The sequence below is a fragment of the Mchenga conophoros genome, linkage group LG8, assembly GCF_057382185.1.
Source record: "Mchenga conophoros isolate Kocher_MC1m ecotype Shallow Benthic linkage group LG8, M_conophoros_male_GT1.1, whole genome shotgun sequence".
Classification (NCBI taxonomy): domain Eukaryota; kingdom Metazoa; phylum Chordata; class Actinopteri; order Cichliformes; family Cichlidae; genus Mchenga; species Mchenga conophoros.
In genome coordinates, this window is record NC_140533.1 from 29,610,767 (window position 1) to 29,634,056 (window position 23,290).

Consider the following 23,290-nt stretch of genomic DNA (forward strand, 5'->3'; position numbering starts at 1 on the left):
CAGAAAAGGGATGTGGAGGAGGTGAAGGTGTGGAAGTAAAAAAAAAGAGGGGGTGGGGGGTGAGAAATGGTAGCAAACGCTGGCATTTCACTCCGCTGTCCACGGGGGAGTGAGCTACAGAAATACAGCCAGTGCAGCCTTTCAGATGACAGGAGGGGGAGAGGCCTGACATTTGAGGAAAAGGAAAGAAGCCGAGAGGACGGGAATAATGCATGAGCGCCGGCGCTGCGAGTGAGGGAGAGATTTATCCGCCACGTTGACCTCCACGGGGAGGAGAGCACGACGTTAAGACAGAAGGCGGATGTGAAGTGAACACTGTGTGGAGCGTTTCTGAGGATTCCTGAATTGACAGGGATTTGATTTAAGCCTCACTTCATCAGATAGTCTGTTTTAAATTGAAACCTCCTCGCTAGAGACTGAAAAGTCACCGAGTCGAGTCCAAACACTGGCTCGCCAGCAGAATCCAACCACTGCAGAACAATGACGCAGCTTTCAGGAGCCTTCTTCTCATTATTTAGCGTTCGGCCCATCAGTGGCAGTGTGCAGCTTGTGGCCTCGTCTCCATGTGCACGTTACTTGGACGCCGGGGTAAACATGATTGAAGACCGAGAGTATGCCTCCTCGTGGTGGTGAAACCCCCTGGACGATGCAGAGAAACTGCTTAGGGATGGCTCAAGTCGCACCACGACAGAGAAAATGTTGACCTGGCCTCTAATTTCCCCAGATGTCCATTATCCATCCGAGACCCAGCTTCACCTCCCAAAGATCCCCATTGCTCACATTTATCGTTATTTAAAGGAGAGTAGGTGGAAATAAAATAATATGTGGTAAAGCTGCACCTGGTGAAGATTCATACATTCATTATGTAATCACCGAATTACTGCTGAGGTCGGTTCACTACGCTGACAGCCCGGGATATAAAGAAAAGAAGAATGAATTCAAGTAATGAAGTTTCCTTTGGAAACATGTTCACATTCAGAGTTTTGAAGAATTAGATGAAGGTCGAGTTTCACAACCTAATCATTTCATGGCAGGACGCATGAAAGGCTGCAGACACTGCAGCTGAATGAAAAGCAGCCGGTTCATCACTTCATGCTCGGTCAGAATCAAGCAGTTTTAATGAAAGTCCCTCTTTTTTACTCTGTATGTGGGCAAAACAGTGAGTGGATGAACCTTAAAAGACCTCTTTGGTGCTGCCGGAGCTTTTTACAGCAGTTTTAATGCAATTATTGGACAAATAAGATAAGATAAGATAAGATAAGATAAGATAAGATAACCTTTATTAGTCCCACACGTGGGAAATTTGCTAATACATCTGCTGTGCGCTTAATGGTGCGAAAGGACCGTCTAGGAAGTCTGACCTCCAGTTTTGCTCAGTGAAATTCTCCGTTTATTTGATTCATGGGTGTAGCTTCGCATCTAAAGCCGAGCTTATACTCTGCTGTGGCCACCGGGGCACGTGCATCACGGGTGGCTGTAGCTCAGGAGGTCACCTACTGATCGGAAGGTCGGTGGTTCGATCCCTGGCTCCTCCAGTCTGCATGTCAAGTATCCTTGGGCAAGATACTAACCCCAACTTGCTCTCCGATGCATCCATCGGAGTGTGAATGTGTATGAATGTCGTTAGAAAGCACTAAGTGTAGATAAAGTGCTTGTGAGAATTGGGTGAATGAGGCATGTTGTATAGAGCTTTGAGTACTCCGTGAGAGTAGAAAAGCGCTGTATAAGAATCAGTCCATTTACCATCACATCCATGATGAAATGTACGTCACCGGGTTGGGGTGTGCTTGGGTACGTTTCCACAGAACGCTTGAACCATTTGGCATCAGCTGATTAGCCTAATTCTTTGGCTCGTAAAACCGTAACGTTGTTACACTTTGAGGCCTGGATGTCACAAACCAGTGGGTGGCGCCACCTTCCTGAAAAGCCGAGGTTTGGCCTTTTAGACTGAGATTGTTGGTGTTCGTCAGATATATGGAGGGATGATGTGTCTTTAGCCAAGTGTTAGCAGATGTACAAATGGTAGAAAAGCACACAAAGTGTGAGCTATGCTGTGAGTTTAACACCTGAAAAGGTTTATGCTCAGCAGCATTGCTCTATTTGTGTGTCTCGACATTTAATGTAACCTTTACCAACTCGTTTGTTTTATTGTCATTGCAGAAAGATAAATAACATCAGGTCCGTTATTAATGCTTGAGTCCATCCTTACAGTATATAATCCCTGTACTCTGCACACAGTGCAGCTAGGTTTGTGGGTATTAGTTTGAATCATCAGTTTGTTTTCAAGAAATCCAGGGGACATAAATATGAATTAATTGAATAAAAGAAGCGTCAGATATGGTTGTGCTCTGAGCTGAAGCTGTTCTGAAACACCAACCGTCCCTCGACACGTTCTCGGAGCACGCCTCATATTTTTGTTGTGTCCTCGTGCTCTCATTACCGGCTCCCCTCACAGCGCAGAGCAACGTGGCTGCCGTAAGTCAGCAGAACGAGCTGCAGTTAGAAAGACAGGCCGTTCGCCTGGGACTGTCTGGCATTTTGGAAAATCTATTTCTGCTATTAATAATCTAATAATTGTCAGGAATTATAGGTGGTGTGTTCACGGTGATGTGCAGCTGGGCCTCTTTGGTGCAGAACAAACTGCCTTCGTTATTTCTTCAAAGTTTAGTTTTGTTCAAGTGCAGTAAAAAGTGTTGATAGCCAGAAAAAAGACCATTTTCTTTTCTATCGATAATTAAAAGCAGATAAAAGAAACATTTTTCAGCATTTGTTCTGCTGGGACGTAAAGTCGTCCTCAGCCAGTAACCCCAGCAGGTCAGCTGACCTGGGTGCCAGCTGACTGATGACTCACTGATTAGCCTTCTACGTAGCCTTTTGAAAAACCTTAAGTATAGCTCATGCAACTTAAGCAATTTGAGCTGTTTAGGCATCCATACAGTTACTGCAGCCTCTGCAAACCACTTGGCAACCCCCCTTCAGCCAGGACTGTGTCACTGTTACAGCTGCTGTCGTTCGTGCTTGGTTTCCGTCACTGTTGCCTCTTACTCAAACATAGCTCCTTCACAGCACTGATTAGCATAAAGTGTTTTGTCTCTTTTGATCTTCCAGCAGCAGTTAACAGAGATCTCGAGCTCAGAACAAAAAGTAGGCTCCTTCTCCTTCGGGCTGTGTGGCTCAGGCTTGTTCTCCGTCCTGCAGGTCATCTATCACATTAGCATTTAGCAGCAGCTTTGTGTCAGTCCTGAACAACGGTGTGCTGCAGTGCCCCGTTTACAGAGACCAGTGCTGCCGGGGAGCGAGCCGAACTACAGCTGGGCTGTAATGAGATGCTTGGGCTGTGTTGCTGTGCCTGCTCTCCCACATCAGTGCTGCGTTAAATCCTCACAAAGACGTCGCGCTCCTGTCTGAAAGTTTGAAACTAGCTTTTGTAACTATGTAACTAATATTTGTTTCTTCCCGTGTTGTTAGCTTCCTTTGGCTCAGTTAGCTGGCCTGTTGAGAGACACAGCAGCTCATAAAGCCATCTGCCATCTCAAGACCCTTCAGTTTTCCCAGCATGCCACTCCTCCCTTGATGATGTGGCATCACGCGCTCTTACCGTTGCCGTAGCGCCTTCTCTTCTATCCAGTCATGTCTTCCCTTTCACACCCGACTTCCCTCTGATTTACAGCACGTGATGCACTTTCTCCAAACCCAAATCCCAGCAGAGAGCACAGCTGTGCGTGTTTAGCTTCCAGGGGAAATCATCCTCACTCTGCTTTTTCTTTAAACTTCTGGTGCATGTCTTCATATCAGTTTTGATTTGCGAGGCATTAAATATAATTGTGTGTTGGCTATGTGTTTACTCAAGCGAAGCGGGAAAGTTAAATGAAGGATTGTAAAATGCGTGCAGGCTACACGACACCGCCTTTAAAAGAAAATCACACTTTCCATTGTAGCATTAACATTTAATGCCATCTAAGAGCCTGCAAAGCCTGAAGTATTGCATTTGTAGGACATTAAAGGAAGCACCAAACGTGAATCGTGGACTTATTTCAACCACAGCCGCCGAATCTGTTCACGAGTTTGTGCTGCAAACACACTTAATAATGCGACAGGGACGGCGATGTCCCATTCTGGCCTGCAGGCAGCAGACGTCCCACCGGCTCTGCTGTGTCTTACTGTCACTGACGACCCAGAGGGAACAAAAAGCACTTCATCGCTGCTGGGAGGGGGGGGGGTCATATTCTTCTTCTTCTCTTCTGGTCGATTTCAGCGCCCGCTGCGATGGTCCAACAGTTCAAATAAGAAAAGACTTGAAGCGGAGCTGGTGCTTCAAACTGTGGAGATTATTTCTGTGTGTCTGCGAGTTAATGAAGACCACCCCACTGTGTCACACACATAAAGAAAAACGAGGGTCTGAGATCATCTAAAGGACAGCGCTGCTCAGAATAGCTTCATGATTATTAAACAAGTGCTCCCTCCTTCCTTCCTTCTCCGCCTCCTTCCTCTCATCTCCATTTAGCCTCGTTCTCTCCGCTTCCCCATCAGCCTCGCCTCGCTCGCCGCCTCGCTCGCCGCCTCGCTCATTCTGTTCATCTCATCCTGAACTCGTGTAGACGCCGTGTTTGTTTGCAGGGCGTGAGCACGGAGTGGGCATCGTACAGGCTGTGAAGCCCTTTGAGACTAACGTGATGTTGTGTGACACAGATTATTAGACTTGACAGACTCCTTCCTCATGTCTGTCCTATTTCTCTGTTTAAACTATAAACACCAGCTGTGTCTGACGCCTGGTACCACTTATCAGTTTTTGGTGTGCAAAGCTAAATCCAACCATCAAAAGCTGGATTTTTCCAAGGCCTGAGAAGCAACCAGAACTGCAGATCCACTAATGTCCACTCGAGGCTGGAGCCAAACAAGGAGAGCACTGCGAGACAGGATTAAAGCAGAAAGTTCGGCATGGCTGTAACTAACACAACATCTAAGAAGTCAGTGTTTTGGTCAGAATGAATGCAAACACTTGCAACAGGAAGTCAGCGATGACTATTTTATGTTCTGGTCACCTGGTAACCTGTCTCCAACCATCAGGGTCAGGCAGTCAGACTGATCGCCAGCGTGTTGCAGTCAGTCGGGCCTGATTTAGACTTCGGTGACTTTGTACAGCCCACCATGTAACCTGTGTCAGTGTAAGTAAGTTGTGTTACTTACACTAAGTACCAAACAGACCAATCACAACAGTCTTGGGCCGCATTGACCTGACGTGCCGTTACGTTTCTGTAATCGTGAGCAAAGCTACGCCGCAGGTCACGTCGCTGGGTTTGGAAAAAGGTTTGTGGTTAAGACGTAGCATAAAATCCCGGTCAGTTTACATATGGATCACGTCTCTTTGCAGTGGAGGGCTCAGCTGGCTGTATTCTGAGTTAAACTGCTGTCCTGCAGCTTTTACGTCACTATTTGCAGATTTTTGAACTTCTGGTTCAGATCTGTGAGGTCCTGGCTGGATGCTGGATGTGATACCTGTATTCCAGACAGATGCCTGCCAGGTTGACTCATTCGGTTGCAGACTGATAGCAGACTGACTTTGTCTCATTGCTGTCTTTCAGTAATGCTTTAACAAACTGTGTCCAAAGTGAATGCTGAATACAGAGGATGAGAACAGCACCTACATATCTGATTTTTAATGATATTTTTCCTGCTTTCCAAAGACGATGCAGCAGCCGTGCAGCTTTCAGCTGCTCGTTACATGTGACTGCAGCACCATCATTAGCAAAGCGGTTGGTTGCAGGCGCTCGTGTCGTGTTGGCAGCGTGTCACCGTGCGACCCCGGCTGGATGTTTACAGCTCCACGCATGACAAACCGCGCCGCGTGTTTAGCTCAACAACGCTAATTAAAACGTCCTGTCAGAGGTTAGCGAGCATGCTAACGTTAACCACCGTCTAACATTAGACACTGCACGGCTCATCGCTCCGGCTTCTAAGCACTGACCTGTTTTTTCCTTCCATAGATTTCTTTCCCCATTTATTATGATCCTGCATGAAGCTGCTCGTGAACTGATTTGTGTAATTGTGCAACACAATGAGCGTGCACTCATCACGGAGCTGCAGTGAAGCTCTGTTTCCTTCACAAGAAGCAAAACTGCTCAGCGTGTGCAAACTGAAGTGGAAGAGAATCAAACCTTCAGCCTCCACCATCCCACCTGATCGATAAATCTGTGTGTGTGTGTCTTCAATAACAAACAGAAACTCACACACCGCCTCCCTGCACAGGAAGGACAACACAAGGCTGCTTTTGTCTGTTTGTGTGTTTCCATGGTGACTGAAACAACTGAAAAAGGCACGGACGAACGCAGAGAGCTAAATGGACGGGGAGGCTCTAATGGCAAAGAGCTAAAAATCAAAGTGAAAAACGCGCCTGCTCTGACTGAGGGAGGTTCTCGATCCTCGGTCTGCTCTGAAAATCTGTCCCCAGAAGTCAGAGCGAGTCCTTCACAGAGATGTTTGTGTTTTTTTTATATTTTTTAAATTTACTCAAAAGAAGGGGTTGCTGTAATTAGATTACTTTATGCAGGCATAGAGAATTACATTGAAGCTATTATGGGATGCTCGTATTAACGCACTTCATTTTCATTGTTAAGCTTCAAAGGGGAGAATCTGTAAGAGGACTTCATTTAAGTGAGCCGTGATGTGTGAGTGTGCTCGATGAACTCGTGATGCTCTCTGAGAGGCTGTTTGGGCCTCTGAGAGCGCTGCTGGAGCTGGCGGGAGGTTTTTAGGGGGGCTGTGGACCTAATTAGGTCAGGTTGGTTTTGTGTGTGGCTGGAAATGTGCACAATGAAGCCACACCGGAGTGGTTTTCTGGCAGGCTCTTATTTTGATTAATTTAATACATTTTTTGGCCTCATTGTCTCCGTCTGATTCGCAGCGGCGCGCTCTGAAACCTGATGAGGCCGAGGAGTAAATGGTAAAATTGCAGCCTGTGAGCCGGGCAGCATGATTCCACCGCGCTTTGTTCCCCGGGAGGGCTGCTCGCACGCGGACACACGAACCGATCGCATCTCAGTGTGCTGCGGCTGATGTCTCCACTGTACATTGTTTGTTTACAGTCTGTCTCCTGTTGCCCTGCAGCTCGCCACGTGGGACTCGGTTCACGGCCTGAACGGCAGCCTGAAGGAGAGCCGGATAGAGAACGGCATGCAGGGAGTCACGGTCAAAGTGGTCACGTTGCTGGTAAGTGGACGCTATCGTGGACACAATCAGTCGATCCATCTTCCTGTAAGAAAGGAGAGCACAAGCTGACCAGAAAACACGAGGTCAAAGGTCAAGACTTTTCATTTCCTCATAGTCTTCTTATTGTAAGCAGAGGGGTGGTCCTTTGTGATCATTAGAAAGAAGTAGGTTTAAGGGTCCCGGTGACAGCAGAGTAATCGGGGTAATCAGAGTAATCGGGGTAATCAGAGTAATCGGGGTAATCGGGGTAATCAGAGTAATCAGAGTAATCGGGGTAATCAGGGTAATCAGAGTAATCGGGGTAATCAGAGTAATCGGGGTAATCAGGGTAATCAGAGTAATCGGGTATTTCAGACGTCCCTTCCTTCAGCAGTGTTTGGTGTCCTCGGTCAGATGAGATTTGTTGGAATCCGAGGTTTGGTGCTCGGATGCCTTGTGCATGATAAAGATCTGCAGTAGCTGAATATCTCTTGTTAGCATTCACTGATGCTCCCTGCAGCTCCAAGAGCGTGCGATCCAGAGGAGGGCGGGCGCTGCATGGCGAGTAAATCAACAGCATAAACAGTGAAGCATCGCAGCGCCGTGTTTACATCCGTGCTGCTTGCGTTACGATGGATAGATCCACTCCAGGGTTGTTGTACTTGTTGTTATTATTACAGCATTTTCAGTTCAGTCCTTTAAGCGTCGGTTCAACTGCATCTCAAAAATATCAGCACAAAATAAACCCCAGAGAATCCACAGAAAGCTCTCAGCCAATAGAAGAACTGCTTTGTACGTTTTTAGGTTTGGTGTTTGATCAGCTTCGAGTCTCCGCGCTCGCTCGTGTTTCTCGGTCTAAGCAGCTCCTCAGGTCGCTGTGATTAGAAACACCAGCAGCAGCTTCCTCCAGCACTTCCTCTCGTGCCGGCACAGCGGCGTGGAGACGCAGGTGTAACCGAGCGAGACTAATACCTTTACCCTGCCATTCATCCACTGCAGCTGCAACACTTCAGGTCTCGCGCTGCCAGAAACCTGCCCTCAACACTTTAACCACCAAACTCGGCACCCGTGCTTCTCTACGGAGAAACACAGCATGTGCCTCTGTGAACCTTCTTTATCCCGAGCACGCTGTTGTTTTAGGCTCTGCTCAGAGTCAAAGCGAGCCTCTCAGCGTGGCCTGTGGGAACAGCCCCCGCAGTCCCTGATTATTAAACATGGAGGTTCGTGTCATTCAGAAGATGAGGAGACGACGCCTTTCTGGGAATAACTGTAGATTGTGACCTGCCCTGTATTAGCATCATAGCTAAACGTGCAGTTATACTACCTGTGAACACGTCCTCTCCTGCAGACACCTGGTGCAGCCTAAAAAACAACCAAGTGAATCCAGATGATTCTGTTTAATATCTGAGATCGAACGGCTGAAAAGCTTTGAACAGAAAGACAAACGTTGTCTTGTTGCAGCACATTAAAGGCAGCGTCACATCGCCCTGTTGTGAATATTCAGTCTGGGCTTGCAAAGCAGATTTTCTCTTTAGTGCAGCTGGAGCCGAGTAAAGTTCAGCTTTGGGGTATTTTTGCATTTTTTAGGTCCATTTCTAAGATGCATGAAATGAAACTTTCAGCTAGTCAAACTCAGCTGGAGAGTTTTCACCGTTTGTGCGCTCTCCTTCTAAAGGCTGACAAAAGTTGATCTCGCTCTTTGTTTCTCTGTGTTTTTGCTCGGAGCTGCAGTTTGTTGAACGCGCAGCATTGCTCGGCCCTTTTCTTCACTGCTCTTTCTCACTGCAGGAGGATCCTTTTGTCATGGTGGCGGAGAACATTCTCGGGCAGCCGAAGAGATATAAAGGCTTCTCCATCGACGTCCTGGACGCCCTCGCCAAGATCCTGGGCTTCAAATACGAGATCTACCAGGTGGGGCTGACCAGCAGTCTGTCATTTGGTTTGAGCACTAACTCAGCTTCACCTCAGCTCCAAACTCACCATTTAAAATACCGTTTAATTTCATTTATTCAGCACCAAATCACAACAACAGTCGCCTCAAGGAGCTTCACTGATTATAATCTCCAACTTTCCTGTTATCTCAAAGATTCTTGACAGAGCAGCTGTCAAACAGCTGGCAGATCATCTGCAGAGGAGAGGCTTTTGTTTTCGGGCCGATATAAACGAGCTTCTGAGACGTTGGAATAAACTCGCTGATTTTCTTCTTCTCCTTCCTCTCAGGTAGCGGACAGTAAATATGGAAGTCGGCTTCCCAACGGCTCGTGGAACGGCATGATTGGCGATCTAATCAACAAGGTAGGGCCTGCACCACCTTTCTGTTCTCTTACACTCGGTCACTTTGGAGCGTGAACAAAAACCCTTCCTCTCCCTCGCCCTGCAGAGAGCGGACCTGGCGGTGTCCGCCATCACCATCACGCCAGAACGGGAGAACGTGGTCGATTTCAGCAAGCGCTACCTGGACTACAGCGTCGGCATCCTGCTCCGAAAGCCCGAAGAGAAGATCAACATCTTCTCTCTGTTCGCGCCCTTCGACCTCGCCGTCTGGGCCTGCATCGCCGCCGCAATCCCCGTGGTGGGAGTGCTCATATTCCTCCTCAACAGACTGCAGGCGCTGCGCTCCTCGTCCCAGAATGCACCTCCCGGTCAGCCGGCTAACGGAGCGGGGTCGGGCACCCTGCACAGCGCCATCTGGATCGTTTACGGAGCGTTCGTGCAGCAAGGTGAGCGAAAGGTGACATCGAGAGGAACGCTGTTAGGGACGATTCGGAGCAGGCAGGCGTTCCCGTGTTCCAATTTTCCTCTTTCAGGAATTTGAGCAGTCATCATGCTTGACTGTGACTTTGTCCTCAGTGTTTTAAATGTCATGACTTTCCAAAAAGTTCTCTGTGAACACTTTCCAAGAATTCTGTAACAGAAAAAACTTCCTCTCGCTCCAAAATCTGTTGTTTCTGAGTGTCACCTCTGCCCCTGAAATGTCCTCAGTGTGGACGTAAAACAGTGCACACACACACACACACACACACACACACACGCTTTCCCTGCAGATGCATCCAGCTGCATCTATTATGGGCTGGCAGGTTGCCTGGGAAACCTTTTAGGCCTAACAGTGTGTGATTAGATGCAGCCTCTCGGCTCGCTGTGATGAAGCACCGCTCTCACCTGCCGGTTGGATCAGGTGGCAGGCGGGCTCCTGGTTGCCGAGAGCAACTGAGAGGTCGCAGGTCTGACGCCCACTCCAGCTCGTGAGCACAAACACTTGCATGATTTAAAAATGGGCACTCGACACTCGAAAATCCCGACGTCTGAATAACGACGTGTGTGTGTGTGTGTGTGTGTGTGTGTGTGTGTGTGTGCGCGCAGGTGGGGACGGTGTGGTGGGATCGGTCGCTCTGAGGATCGTCATGGGCAGCTGGTGGCTCTTCACGCTCATAGTTTGTTCATCGTACACCGCCAACCTGGCGGCGTACCTCACCGTGTCACGCATGGATCACGCTATACGGTGAGGTTCACACACACACACACACTCGCCCTGACATGAACAGCTTGCTGTGCGTGTTTGTCTGCAGCTCCGGACTTTGTAAACATACATCTTTCATTCGCACGCTCCGAGCAGACACACACAGCATCCTGCCACAGCGATGGGTTTCTTCCATCAGCCAATCACACGCTCTGCCACAATCTGCACTTCCTGTCGGGGTCGGTGACGCTGACCTGCTTCTAAAGCTCCGCGAGCTCAGACATCAGGGACGGAAGAACTGACCTGAGCTATAGGGGTGCAACGATATTCGTATCGATATTGAACCTTTCGATACAGTGCTTTCGGTTCGGTACGCATATGTATCGAACAATACAACATTTGTAATTTATTTTATCAACTTTCCTTCTGACGATGCTGTCTGTGTTGAGCGCTCAGTGGATCTGCGTTCGACTACTCCGCCTAGGCTGCACTGTCGAGCGCAGATCCACTGAGCGCTCAACACAGACAGCATAGTCAGAAGGAAGAGCGCAGGGCAAGCTAGCGAGACAGAAGTTAAGCTCTCCTTGTAACATGGACCTCCCCCACCCTCATTCAGATCTGGCGTTTGGAATTATTTTGGTTTTCATGTGACGTATGACCCTGAAGGTAAGCGAGTCATGGACTAAAGTAAAACAGTATGTTGGATGTGCCATGCAATGCTCAATTACATGGGTGGGAACTAGTGTGTTAGCGCAGTTAGCTCGTTAACATGTTGGCCGTCTAGCCCCATGCACGGGGCGATCGGCGGTAGCTCGTTAACGGAGATTTGCCGTGTTGTGGCGTTAAAGTCATTTCAACGAGATTAACCTGAAAGCACTAGTGGGAACACAACGAATATGACTGCACATTTACACCGACATCATCCTAGTGCAAAGACAAAAACAACAAGCATGCTACTAACTTTAGCCGAGTCATTTAGACAGCTGTTAGCACAGGATTCTCCTTATGCTGCTGAGAATATAGCCCAGAAGAAGCGGATAGTATAGCTTTTATTTTGGAAAGAGACATTTCTCTGTAATAAACTCTCTTTTCCAAAGATGAGTGATTCCTCAATCAGATACAGGGCTTGCAATATCGCTAGCCCGACGTCCTGGGGCTAGCGATTTTTTTCAGTCGGGCTACCAAAATCTCTCTGCCCTGCCCGTCGGGCTATTGTAGGAAGGAAAAATATATGTCAATGCTTTTGCATTCTTTCAGAAATGTAGCTGGGTAATTATGTCATTGGCATCGGTGAGCCACTGTCAATATGTGACATATTGAAATCGCGTTTGAATTTGCGCTTGTTTTTTTGCTTTCACTTTGCAATCGTGCGAACTGTGTATAGAGAGCGACAGCACTGATCTGTGAGTGATGATAATTTGTGCACCAATTCCTCTGACATCGTCTTATTAATCGTTAGCTTACTATGCAAACATGACAAGTGAAATCTCCCACAGCTTAAACATGTGAGAGGTTGATCGCGCAGAGAATCGCTGAGCTTATGTGAGTGAGCGTGTAAAAGCATTTCAGTTCTGCTGAGCCAAATAAGACAGGTCAGGGTGAAGAAGTGACAGCCAAAGAAAAGCTTACCACAAAACGGAGAAGTTATGACAAATCAGACTATAAGGCAAAAAGAAAGTGCAGCTTTATGGTTTCATGGACAAAATAATTTCTGTGGCTGCAATATGACGAGCTAAATAACCAGGGCTGCACATAAGTGGTCCGCAGGTGCGCATTCGCTGTCAAAATAAAAAATGTGCACAAGGGTTAGGGTTAAATTTAAAAACTGTACTTTTGAGTTAAAATATATATTTATTTTAACTCAACACAGCGACACATGAGAGCAGAAAGTTCTGTGTGTCCGGTTCTCCGACACACAGCAGCACTTTGTCGGGATCAGTGCTCAGACGATAAATAGGGAGCAAGGACTCTGCAGCTGGAGGAAGTTCACTCAGTCTTTATGATCTCAGAGGTCAGGCTGAGCTCTGTCCAGTAAGAGTACATTTATAGGGTTCAGGGTTTTAGAGACTTGCAGCTGCAGCTGTTCCTGCAACGGTACGTCCTGATTCAGAGTATCAGACACTGTCCACACCACTGCTTTACTGCACAGGACAGAAGCCTCCCATCCAAAGCTAACATCTGCGGGATTATGACTGAACGCCTCTAAATCAGAATCCTGCCTCGACGCAGGGACATCGTAGCGCTGTGGATCTGCTCGTATTGATTGATTGCTGGGTCGGGGATTCGTGCGTTGCAGAACAACTAATTGCTGCAATCTTTTGAAAGTTAGTGAGCAACTGTGGTTCTTGAGCTACAGCAGTCAGAAGGTCGGTGGTTCAATGCCCATCTACTGCAGTCTGCATGCTGCGTCCATCGGAGCGTGAGTGCATGCACGATGTTAGACGAGGCCGTTATGGGCTCGTGCGTGATTGGTTGAAGAAGGCACACCAATAACAAAAAGCACACTTAGAGAGAAAAGCTGTAACTAGCAGCCTGTTAACCATTTACCACTATAAGACCACGTGCACACAGAGACTTGGCTCGAACACAGGCTGCTTCTTCACTTTCTTCATCTGCTCCTCATTTGTGACATACAGTTTCAAATAGAGTAGAATAGAGTAGAATAGAGTAGCCTTTTATTGTACTGAACATGTACAACGAAACCAACTGTGGACGACACACAGTGGAGGACAAACTGCTAATAGGAGTGACGTCACATGGCTCTGTCCATCTTTTAAATACAGTCTCTGTGAGCTGATGTGGCGTGGAGCCGTCACTGCAACGGTTTGAAAAACAGAGACCAGACATTAAGCAAATTTGTGGATACTTAATTAAAGCTGTTTCCTCATTACGCCGATAAACACGTTGGAGTTTCTGCTGAATAAATTATAACATCTAAAGACCAGTTCTGTAAAACTGTAACTGAGTGACCTCGTCGGCTCTGCGGCGGCTAATTAGCAGCGAGCACAGCGTTTTCCGTCCACGGGAAGCTCGGCTCTTAAAGAGACGCCTGACTCGGCTGAACGTGGCCGCCGCTCCTCTGCAGCACCGTGTTAATTGCTCGGCCGACCTCGGGAGCTTCTCCCGCCGATTCTTAACCTTAAGGAGGGAACTAAAGAAACTGATTTACATCAGTGCTGTGGGAGGCTGGAGACGGGCTGCTCATCCTCTCTGATTTAACAAACCCCGAGAGAGGAGGGTGTGAAGGTGCAGCTGATCTGCAGATGGATCGAGAGGCTCGCCTGCGCTGCTGAAACGGCTCTCGGCTTGAATATTTCTTCATGAAGGAGCCACGCTGCAGCGGCTGAGTTCAAGTATTTAATGCACTGCAAAAAAAAGCCCGTCTAACCAGCGCCGGCTGCCTCGCCGCTTCAGTCTTTTTCACATTTAACACTCTCGCTGTTGACGAAGAACGCGCTGACCTCGTGGCGAGGAGCGCTGGCGGATCTTGCAACTCGTCCAAAAGCCGAGGAGAGGGAAAGTTTGGAGATGTTGAAAGTTCACGTGTGATTTGCATAAATACTTAAATCCTCAGCACTAAAAAAAATACTCAGTTTGGTTTGTGAAGTGTGTTACGCAAGAAATGCAACGATAGCTGCGGACTCCTCTGGGCGAACACGGGAGCTCGAGCTGATCCAGTAACTCGTCCGTCACGTTCACCAAATATGAGGCAGGAAATTAAAAAAAGGCTGTTTAGAAGAAACCTCAACAGGAAACCGCAGTAAAAGGTTCAAAGCATGAAGGAGACCACTGACTCACACGGGTCAGTTTGGAAACCCACTGGAGTCTGAGCATTGTCTTCAGCTCATCCGGGACCAGGTCTTGGTCCTGAGCCTCCTCCTCCAGCGTGTCCTTAGTCTGCTCTGAGGCCACGCCCCTAATGATGCCAACTTTAGGCTTTAATACAGTTTAAACAGGTGAGTCATGGAAAAAATTAACCACAGAGAACAAAACAGACTCAGGGCTGGAGTGAGCCTCCAGTGGACATTCGAGGAACTGCAGTTTGTGGCATCTCTGGCACTTTCTCCGCTGCAGAGTTCAGCACACACTGCTTGTGATCTGTGAAGAAAACAAACATCAAAAATACAGAAATAAACTGTCCTGAGTTCACAGAGCATCACCAAAATTCACTGAAGTCTTTGTTTCATGACCAAAAGGAACCAAGCTGCTCTGAGTGATAACAACGATTTCCACCTCCTCAAACTTCTGCTCGGCCTCTTTAACCTTTCTGAGAACTTTTGCACAGCTCAATAAATTTCCTGCAGACATCTAATGAGCAGCTTTTAAGCTGGACAGATAAAGCTGACCCCCTTCATCGCAGCGAACCGACTGACGGTAATTTAATGTTCCAGGCGAGCAGGGCTCACCGTGACTCATGTTGTTTGAACAAACAGGCAAACACGAACCCGTCACAGGGTCAGAAACTCTCGTTTCCAGAAACAACCTGGAAAAACAAGAAGAGTCGCAAAAGTGGGAAATATTTGACTTTGATTCAGACGTTTTTCTGCAAATGTGCAGAGATGGGATCGGTCAGCGACGGCTTATAGATCAGGAGTGTGTCCGCTTACAGGAGCCGCACACTCAGAAGAAATCCGCCCGCCTGAGCAGACACGGCGTGTTGAACAGTCTGCGCCTGAGTTTGATCCTCCAGGATATTTCACCTCGTTCGCTTCACAATTCAGATTTAAATTTAAATAAAATTGGAGTTCATAAAGAGAAGCCTGGAGCAGCTCTTCATATTCAAAAGTACAACTTTCCTCATGTTGTAAATACTTTTTAGTATCAGGGTGTGTCAGAGTGTGATGAACCCCAACTCGCAGACCGGCCGCTAAGTCAACGACTTCACCGCCCAGCTCGTTCAGCTCCCTGGATCAGCACCCCGACCCGGAGGGCTCAGGCTGAGAATCACGACCTTTTTCTCTGACTGGAGTCAGGTATGAGGCCTCCACTCGGGCTCTTTGTACCGCAGTGATAATGTGTTTTTTTCTCACTGGAACCCAAAAACACTCGAGTGCTGAAGCGTGAGCGGTGTCAACGGCGTTGGCGAGTGTTTGCCTCCCACCCAGCGCCGCAGGCATCAGATCAAAAGCAATATTTCATTTTTCTCTCTTTTTTTGTTGTCGTCTTCACCTCGATAAAACCCGAGTGGTCCGACATCAAAGTCCGGAGCCTCTTTTTATATCGTCACCGGCCATCATCGCGCCTCTGTGTGCGGCTCTGCCCAGGTTTCAGGTTCAAAGACCCAACTGCTCCGAGCCCTTGTTGTTCAGCAGCTCCGTTTCCCTTTAGAGCGTTCGGCATCCGGAGTGGCCATTAATGCTGCTCTGCATTCACGGCTGAACAACACAATCAGAGGTGGACGAGCTCGATCGGAGCCAATCAGATCAGAACAGCGATTAGCTGCTGGAGCGAGGCGGCGATCACACGGGGGTCCGTGCTGCCACGGCTACTGAAGATGAAACACTAATCAGGACGTCTGAAGGCTTTGCAGGAGGACTGCGGGGTGTTCACAGTGGCCGACCTTCACTTTGCATCCGGAGATCAATCCTGAAAGTCCAAAATTCAGGTTTAACTCACAGCCAGTCCTGCCTGAAATCATTGTTTAGAGAGCTGTAGTCATCTTTAATGTGGCACAATGCTGTTAGACAACTGGAGAAATCACTGCTTTGAAATCTCTCGTTACTCATTTGAAGTGAAGCAGATTTTTATTCAAATCAGTTTTTATTTCAAAGGATTTTGATACAACGTCAGGAAAAAGTTCCCAGTTAAACCATCGTGCTGACAGGAAGTGTGTGCACTTCATCACACGTACAACACATCTGGCTTCCAGTACAAAACGAGCAGCTCATCAACACCGAAGACGGCCCCTCAGCAGGCCACAGCAAACTGGCCAATCAAGAGAAAGTGGGCTTTTAGGAAGGGGCGGGGTCCTTAAAGAGACAGGAAGTAAAACGGCTCACTTCAGTCAGAGAAAAAGTGAATCTGGATTCTTCTGCACTGCGAGTAGTTGAAAGCTACTCCAGAAGTTCAAGAGCAGTCCTGCAGCTCCTCACTCTGTTTAGGAGTTTAGCTTGTCTTCACTGCACACACACACACACACACACACACACCCTCTGGATGCACGAGTACACTTGTGACACGCTCGGCACAAATGCACAGCTCAGGTACGTCGCCGTTTATCTGGGCGGTGCGTGCGGAGCGTTATCTCTCACTTCCTGTCTGAAGGTTCAAAACAGCCATTAATATCAGCTCAGCTCCGCCCTCTTCTGTCTTTACTCATCCGGGAATCAAATCCCCGCTGACATTTCCATCAGCAGGCCGGCGGCGTCACTCCGTGACAGGCGGCTCATTGAACAGCGTGACGCCTAAATGCTGAAATGTTGCTTTTACTGACACTCGCAGATTTGCACGTGATGCAGACTTCCTTTAAAATCTCCTCAGACAACAGAGCGGTCTCCTCTCAGAGCGACAAACATCAAGCCCGCAGCTGCGCGTGTGGACGCAGCGACGCGTGAACGCGCGTCCTCGCTCAGATTTACGACGCGTGTCTGTGAAGGATTTATTATTTCAAAGGCTCAGCAGGCTCTGTTTATAAATATAGATCAGGACATTAACAGTTATGAGGAACAGAAAGTAAAATATAATAATGATAAATATCGTTTAACAAAGTCAGGTTTCCCTTTTAGCTCGTTGACGCCTCGAACCGCACAGCGAATCATAAACGCTGCCTTTCAGGAAACGTTTACTTCACCTTCACTCAGACGGCGTCTGCTTCGGTCCAAACAACAACAGTGAATGCTCACGCCCGCCGGTCATATCCGAGTATTTATTATTGATATGTGCAGCAGGACTTTATTTACTTTCATTTCCACAGGCTGTGTGAAGCTGAAGCCAAACGGTCAGTACACACTCACAACATAAAGAAGACTTTTCATTTTAAAACCGTCGATTCATCTCCAACTTTGTCATCAATACTGAGGCCTCGGAGATGAAGCCGGTGCAGAAAATGCCTCAAAGCTGAAATAAAACTTCTTTATTCAGATTAGTTTAGTGTCACTGCCGTCTGATTGGTTGTTTGTCCTGAGTCCTTATGAGTTGGCTGGCTTTGTCCCATCTCCCTTCCTGAGCCTGGTTCTGCCCGATCTTCTTCCTGTGAAAACGGAGTTTTTCCTTCCCACTGTCGCCAAAGTGCTTGTTCACAGGTGGCCGTCTGATCGTTGAGGTTTTCTCTGTGTTACGATCTCTAACTTACAATAGAGAGCACTGTGAGGTGACTGTTGTTGTGATTTGGTGCTGCATAAATAAAATTGAAGCAAATTTTTGTGTTGAGCTCAACAATCTACTTTAAATTGCTCACAATAAGAGCATTTCATTTAAGTCAGATTGTATGTTAAAAACCAAAACGTATTAAATCAGCCACGGAGGAGCCAGCATGAGGTTACATTTAAAGAATATGAACGAACATGACACATTCAAGCAGAAAGTGACAAATGTCAGATTTACAGTAACATTTTGGGCGTCCGGATCAAAGCTGCAGACGAGGGAAGGATGTTTCTCAGATTTCAAGTGGAAGTGAAACTCCCGCCCACTTGTACATAAAATAAGAAGGTGTAAATACAGGACATAACTTCAGCTCCACAGGTCAGAAATCACCTTTTACACCGGCTGGGTGACACACTGACCCCTCGCTGAAGAGGCCGGCACTTTAACCGAGCGCACTCGTCAGACTGCGGTTTCCTGTCGGTTCGTTTAAAACAACGCTCTTTGGTCTGAAGTGGTCTCAGATCCCAGCCTGCAGGGAGGAGCGGGGGTCCCAGCAATGACCCACACTGACCTCTGTTTATTCCACACATTACTGTTTAAACATAATTACAGAACCAACACGATGGAATCAATCGCAGCAGGAACAAAGAAGCGCGAGGCCTTGTTGGCGCGAGACGACTCCTCCAGAGAACAAAATACATCGATTCACAGACTTTAACAAAGCAAAAACAGACAAATTAGTGTGTGACTGCATCTGAGCAGAAAGTGTGTTTAAAGTATTTTTAGCCTGGCGGGGAACCTCCGAACACTCGTCTGCCATCGAGCTGTTTCAGTTTGGACCACATTAGGTTAGCTGCAGCACCTTCAGACCGAGCCTCCCTTTGAAGTCTTATGATGGAAACATTAGTAAACCGACTGGCTTACAGCAGGTATGTCAAACATAAGGCCCAGGGGCTGGAATCAGCCGTGCAAAGACTCCAGTTTGGCCCACTGGGTGGCTCTGGAAAACGTTTTCATGTTTCACAATATTTCGACAGAAAAAATAAATACAAACATAAAGAAATTACCAAGTGAAGCAGAAACTACAAAGGTCCCAACCTGATGCAAACCAGTGATATGACATCAGGGACATGTTTGGGCTCCATACTGTCATACTACCTCCTCCATGTTTGGTAGATGATGTGGTAAACTTCAGATCCTGAGATTTTCTGTCTTTCTCTGTGCCTTTCTCGTCCCATCATTCTGGTGATCTTGGTTCCACCTGTCTGGACCTGGGCTGCTTCTCTCAGATGTCTTCGTGTTCCTCATTGTAAACTCTGTATTTCCATTTGTAAGGACTCTGAACTCTTTGAGAGTGTGTTTGACTTGGTGAAGGTTTAGTTCAGAGGATCCTGTGGTCTTTTAGGTCTTTCTTTTAGGTCTTTAGGCCTCCTTCACTTGCAACAACATCTCTTTGGACCTCATCCTGAAGTTTAGCGTTCCATTTGAATTCTTTGTCATAGGTTTGCTGATGCAGATTTAAAATTGTCTTTGTGTTCCCGTTGAACTATGTGGAGCTCTGTTTGTACTTTCTTATTAAAATGACAGAAACTGCGAGCCGCTCAAACACCTGAAGGCGATGGAAGAACGAATCAGCTCTTCTCGCGGTGTCCTTGATTACAACCAGTCTCCCACCTCTTCAGTGTCCACAGGCTCCACGTCTCCACAAACCTGTAAAACACTGAAATCAGTTCACCGTCACACCAGGCGTCTGGAGACATCCATACACTTCCAGTTAATTTGTCACACTGTAGAAAGAAAACACAGAGACAGACTTTAGAAAGGTATGAAGAGATGAGCATAAGCAAACAATATAATGACATGACAACATGTGAATGATTATGATCGGTAATTACTTTGGAATCTCCGACTGCTGTATGACTGAGGTCACGGCTGCAAACTGGACGTGTGCACTGAGCCTCAGATGGCCCTACACGAGCCTCCTCCAGTCTAATGTCCTTCACCTGTGCTTCACCTCTTACCTTCACCTAGTTTGTTTTTAACAACCCTTCCATTTCTGTCCTCCAGGTCTTTCCAGGACCTGGCGAGGCAGATCGACGTGGACTACGGCACTGTGAGGGACTCGGCGGTCTACGACTACTTCAGGAACAAAGGCACCAACCCTCTGGAGCAGGACAGCACCTACTCAGAGCTGTGGAGGACCATCAGCAAGAACAACGGCATGGATTACTCCGTGTCCAGCCCGTCAGAGGGAATACGCAAGGTACCGCAGAGGTGCTGGTGTGTGATTGTAATAGAGTAAAATCATCAGCTTTGGTTCTAACATCCATGGTTTGGCCTGCAGATGCAGCAAAAATAAATATCTCATAAATCACTGACGTGCAGTGGAAGCATGCAGAGTTAGTGGGAGAGCAGGGGTCAAACACCAGCGGCCTCCAATGAAAACCCAGATCAAATGTCCGAGTCAGCTGAGAACAGCTGTGTTCAACACTGGCTTGCTGTAGTAGTTACAATATTCACCTGACATGTGAAATCTTGAGCCTGGGAGGAAACACAAACCTGGATAACCTGAAGTGTATCCTGTAAAAATCCTTATCCAGCCAGACAGGTGGGTCTGTGGGAAATAAGGGGGCGTTCCTGTTACGTTTGCCTCTTTGATGGACAGGTCCATAGTGCCACGGGCAGCTGTAGCTGCTAACTGGACCAAATGTCCCCGGTTTCTCTGGGAGACCAGATCCAGATGGTCCCAGCATCCTACCCCACCTGTTTTAACTCAAGCTGAAAGCGCCTCTCTTTGCTGAGTGTCCAAAGAGGCCACAGATCGGATGAAGGGATTACAAAGTGGGCTGTGCTCGTGTCACATGTGCTTGGTGTGATGCTTGTTATGGACAAATAACAGACCAACACTCAGCTTCAGATCTGACAGGCTGTTCCTCCCAGTCACAGCCCTGCAGGTCTCACTGCAGGACAGTGGAGTCTCTTAATAGGACACTCTCCCCTCAGGGGCCCGAGGAAGGCCGAGTGCTCCGACCTGTTGTTTGGTAGAAGCACAAATGGCAGTCGGGGTCCGTCCCTCGAGCAGAGGTGATACACGTATACTCACATCTGCACTTCTCATCAGGGGCAACTTCAGATTGGAGGGGTCCGCGTCCTCTCCAGAGCGCAGTCCCAACCTCCAGGTAAAAGTAACAGGAAGTCGTGCTCAAAGTTTCCCCCTTTCTAATGAAGGGCTGTGCAGCTGAACTCTTTCATGCTATTTCCCCTTTTTTGCAGTAAACCCTGCAGCACTCGTTCCTCCAAGAACACCATTTGTGTGTTATATTGATGCACGCATATCAATAATGGTGAAAACAGAAGCACACGCTCCTCCTGCGTTATTCCCAGCAGGCCGCATGCAAAGACACTCCTCTGTTTACCCATTACTTAATTTCAACAGCAGTTTCACAATATCCCAATTAGTGTGTGTGTGTGTGTGTGTGTGTGTGTGTGTGTGAGAGGTGGTGTTTCTCTGCTCTACACTGTTGTGCTCATAGATCTCCCAAAAAGCCGATGACAAATTAGCGTCAAAGACAAATCGTCTCCGAGCGCATCCATTATTCAGCCATTTGCATGATAAACATCCCCACAGATTCTTTGACGGTTTCTCCCCACAGTCACACACACACACAGTCACACACACACACACACACACACACACAGTCACACACACACACACACACACACACACACACACACAGACACACACACACAGAAACACACACAGAAACACACACAGAAACACACACACAGAAACACACACAGACACACACACAGAAACACACACACAGACACACACAGACACACACACACAGAAACACACACACACTCTCTAACCAGTTTTATTGCTATTGTCGACTGCTTCCTCCCACACGCTGCTTGAGACTCACATCCAGAAGCTGCAGTCACAGGACTTTTAGGCACCAGTGCAAACTGTAAGACGACCTCATACATGACTCTTCATAACCAGGACGTCCTCAGCTTTGATCAGTGTCGACTCCGAAGCTTTCCATGAACTGAGGTGACCGCAGGGACTGAATGATCTGGAGCGCTTTTGGCTCCCATCCAGTCCCCGTTTGTCAAATCCTGGATCTGAGCTGGAAAAACAAACGAACGTTTTTCCTGTCAAACTGAGTTGTCTTTGACATTTCTCATAGATAAACTACAGAAATGGGAACAAATGATGTGGTTTGTAAATAAGCAGCTAAGAGCCTAAAGACATATAAAGCTGGTTCTTTGCCAAACTGTGTTATGTGCAGACACAGCGCTCGCTTTGCTGGGATGTCTGCACCAGCGTGAGCCGAGTGTTTGTGCTGCAATATGAACTCTAATCATCTTAAATCTTAGATTGAATGAAACTCAAACATTTCTCATGAATAAAAACTGATGACGGATATAAAACTACAGTAACTGTGACGTGAATGAATTTCCACGTTCAAATTCTTCATGTTGTTCACACCGTAGAGCGAAAGCTTTGTACTGCAGGTATCTTTGTACGAATCAGAAAACCGTGTCTGACGAGGAAGAATCGTTCGATGAGTCGGGCTCCGAATAACAACTAGAAACACCTGGAGTGTCGACGGGACGAACTCTGACTAAAACCGAGAATAGTAAAAGACTGATTAATCTGAAATATTATGTTTAAATACATGTTTTCAGTAACTCGTGTATATTTTGGGACGTTGGGGACGAACATGTCATGAGCGCCTCAGCCTAACTGAAGAAACAGCTCTAGGCTCTGATGTTTAAACTACGAGAGCGATCGAGGAGGAAGTCGACTTTTTGGCACAAGTTTGAAATTCTCATTTGCATTTAAATGCATCAGATCTCAGTGACATCATGTTATTTCTGGCCAATCTCAGCCCTGCTTTCGCCACAGCTCGGTGAGAGGGCGGGGTCGGGAGGGCGTGCAGGGATTGGCTAAGACGAAGCAGTAAGCTTTGTAAGTTTCTGGCCTCTGCAGGATTATCAGGCTGGAAAAATAAACCCTGGAATATTTTGTATGCATTGTGCAGCGTGATTCCTGTAAGTCAGCCTGGAGACTGAACCTTACTGATGGATGGATGAGAGTCTTCAGATAAATCCTGACGTCACTTCCCAGCATTCGCTGTCCCGCTGGCTGAATGCAGACGAGCTGTGAGCTCTTCTCGGGGTTGTGAGAGCAGGTCGGGGGTCTGTCTGTGCTTGGTGCCCTGATTCGTCCTCCTTTGATTCAGAGGAATGTCTCCTCTGCTGTCCCTGTGTCCTCTCCTAGCGTAGCACGGTGCACATCCTCATCTCCTCAGAGAGAGAGAAGCCCCTCCCTCCCTC

The 23,290-nt window shown here is 47.5% G+C and overlaps 1 protein-coding gene and 1 long non-coding RNA gene across 8 annotated transcripts in view; one reads left to right on the plus strand and one right to left on the minus strand.

The window, feature by feature from the left end:
• Positions 1 to 23,290, plus strand: part of grid1b (glutamate receptor, ionotropic, delta 1b) — a 618,013-nt gene that overhangs the window by 571,526 nt on the left and 23,197 nt on the right. For all 3 annotated transcript variants that reach the window (XM_085285493.1, XM_085285494.1, XM_085285495.1), the window contains 6 exons: positions 7,105 to 7,206; positions 8,974 to 9,096; positions 9,406 to 9,480; positions 9,566 to 9,905; positions 10,546 to 10,684; positions 20,012 to 20,207. In XM_085285493.1, the coding sequence (XP_085141619.1) occupies positions 7,105 to 7,206; positions 8,974 to 9,096; positions 9,406 to 9,480; positions 9,566 to 9,905; positions 10,546 to 10,684; positions 20,012 to 20,207 (975 nt within the window). The remainder of the gene's footprint in view (positions 1 to 7,104; positions 7,207 to 8,973; positions 9,097 to 9,405; positions 9,481 to 9,565; positions 9,906 to 10,545; positions 10,685 to 20,011; positions 20,208 to 23,290) is intronic.
• The window catches only part of LOC146569165 (uncharacterized), a 94,624-nt gene that overhangs the window by 37,155 nt on the left and 34,179 nt on the right, over positions 1 to 23,290 (minus strand). For 2 of the 5 annotated variants that reach the window (XR_014893691.1, XR_014893692.1), the window contains exons 3-4: positions 21,871 to 22,077; positions 19,103 to 19,731 (exon numbers count right to left, since the gene is read on the minus strand). This is a non-coding gene — a long non-coding RNA (uncharacterized LOC146569165). Of the gene's footprint in view, positions 1 to 18,520; positions 18,945 to 19,053; positions 19,732 to 21,870; positions 22,078 to 23,290 lie in introns of those variants that run through there. The other 3 variants (XR_014893689.1, XR_014893693.1, XR_014893690.1) reach the window with 3 other exon arrangements.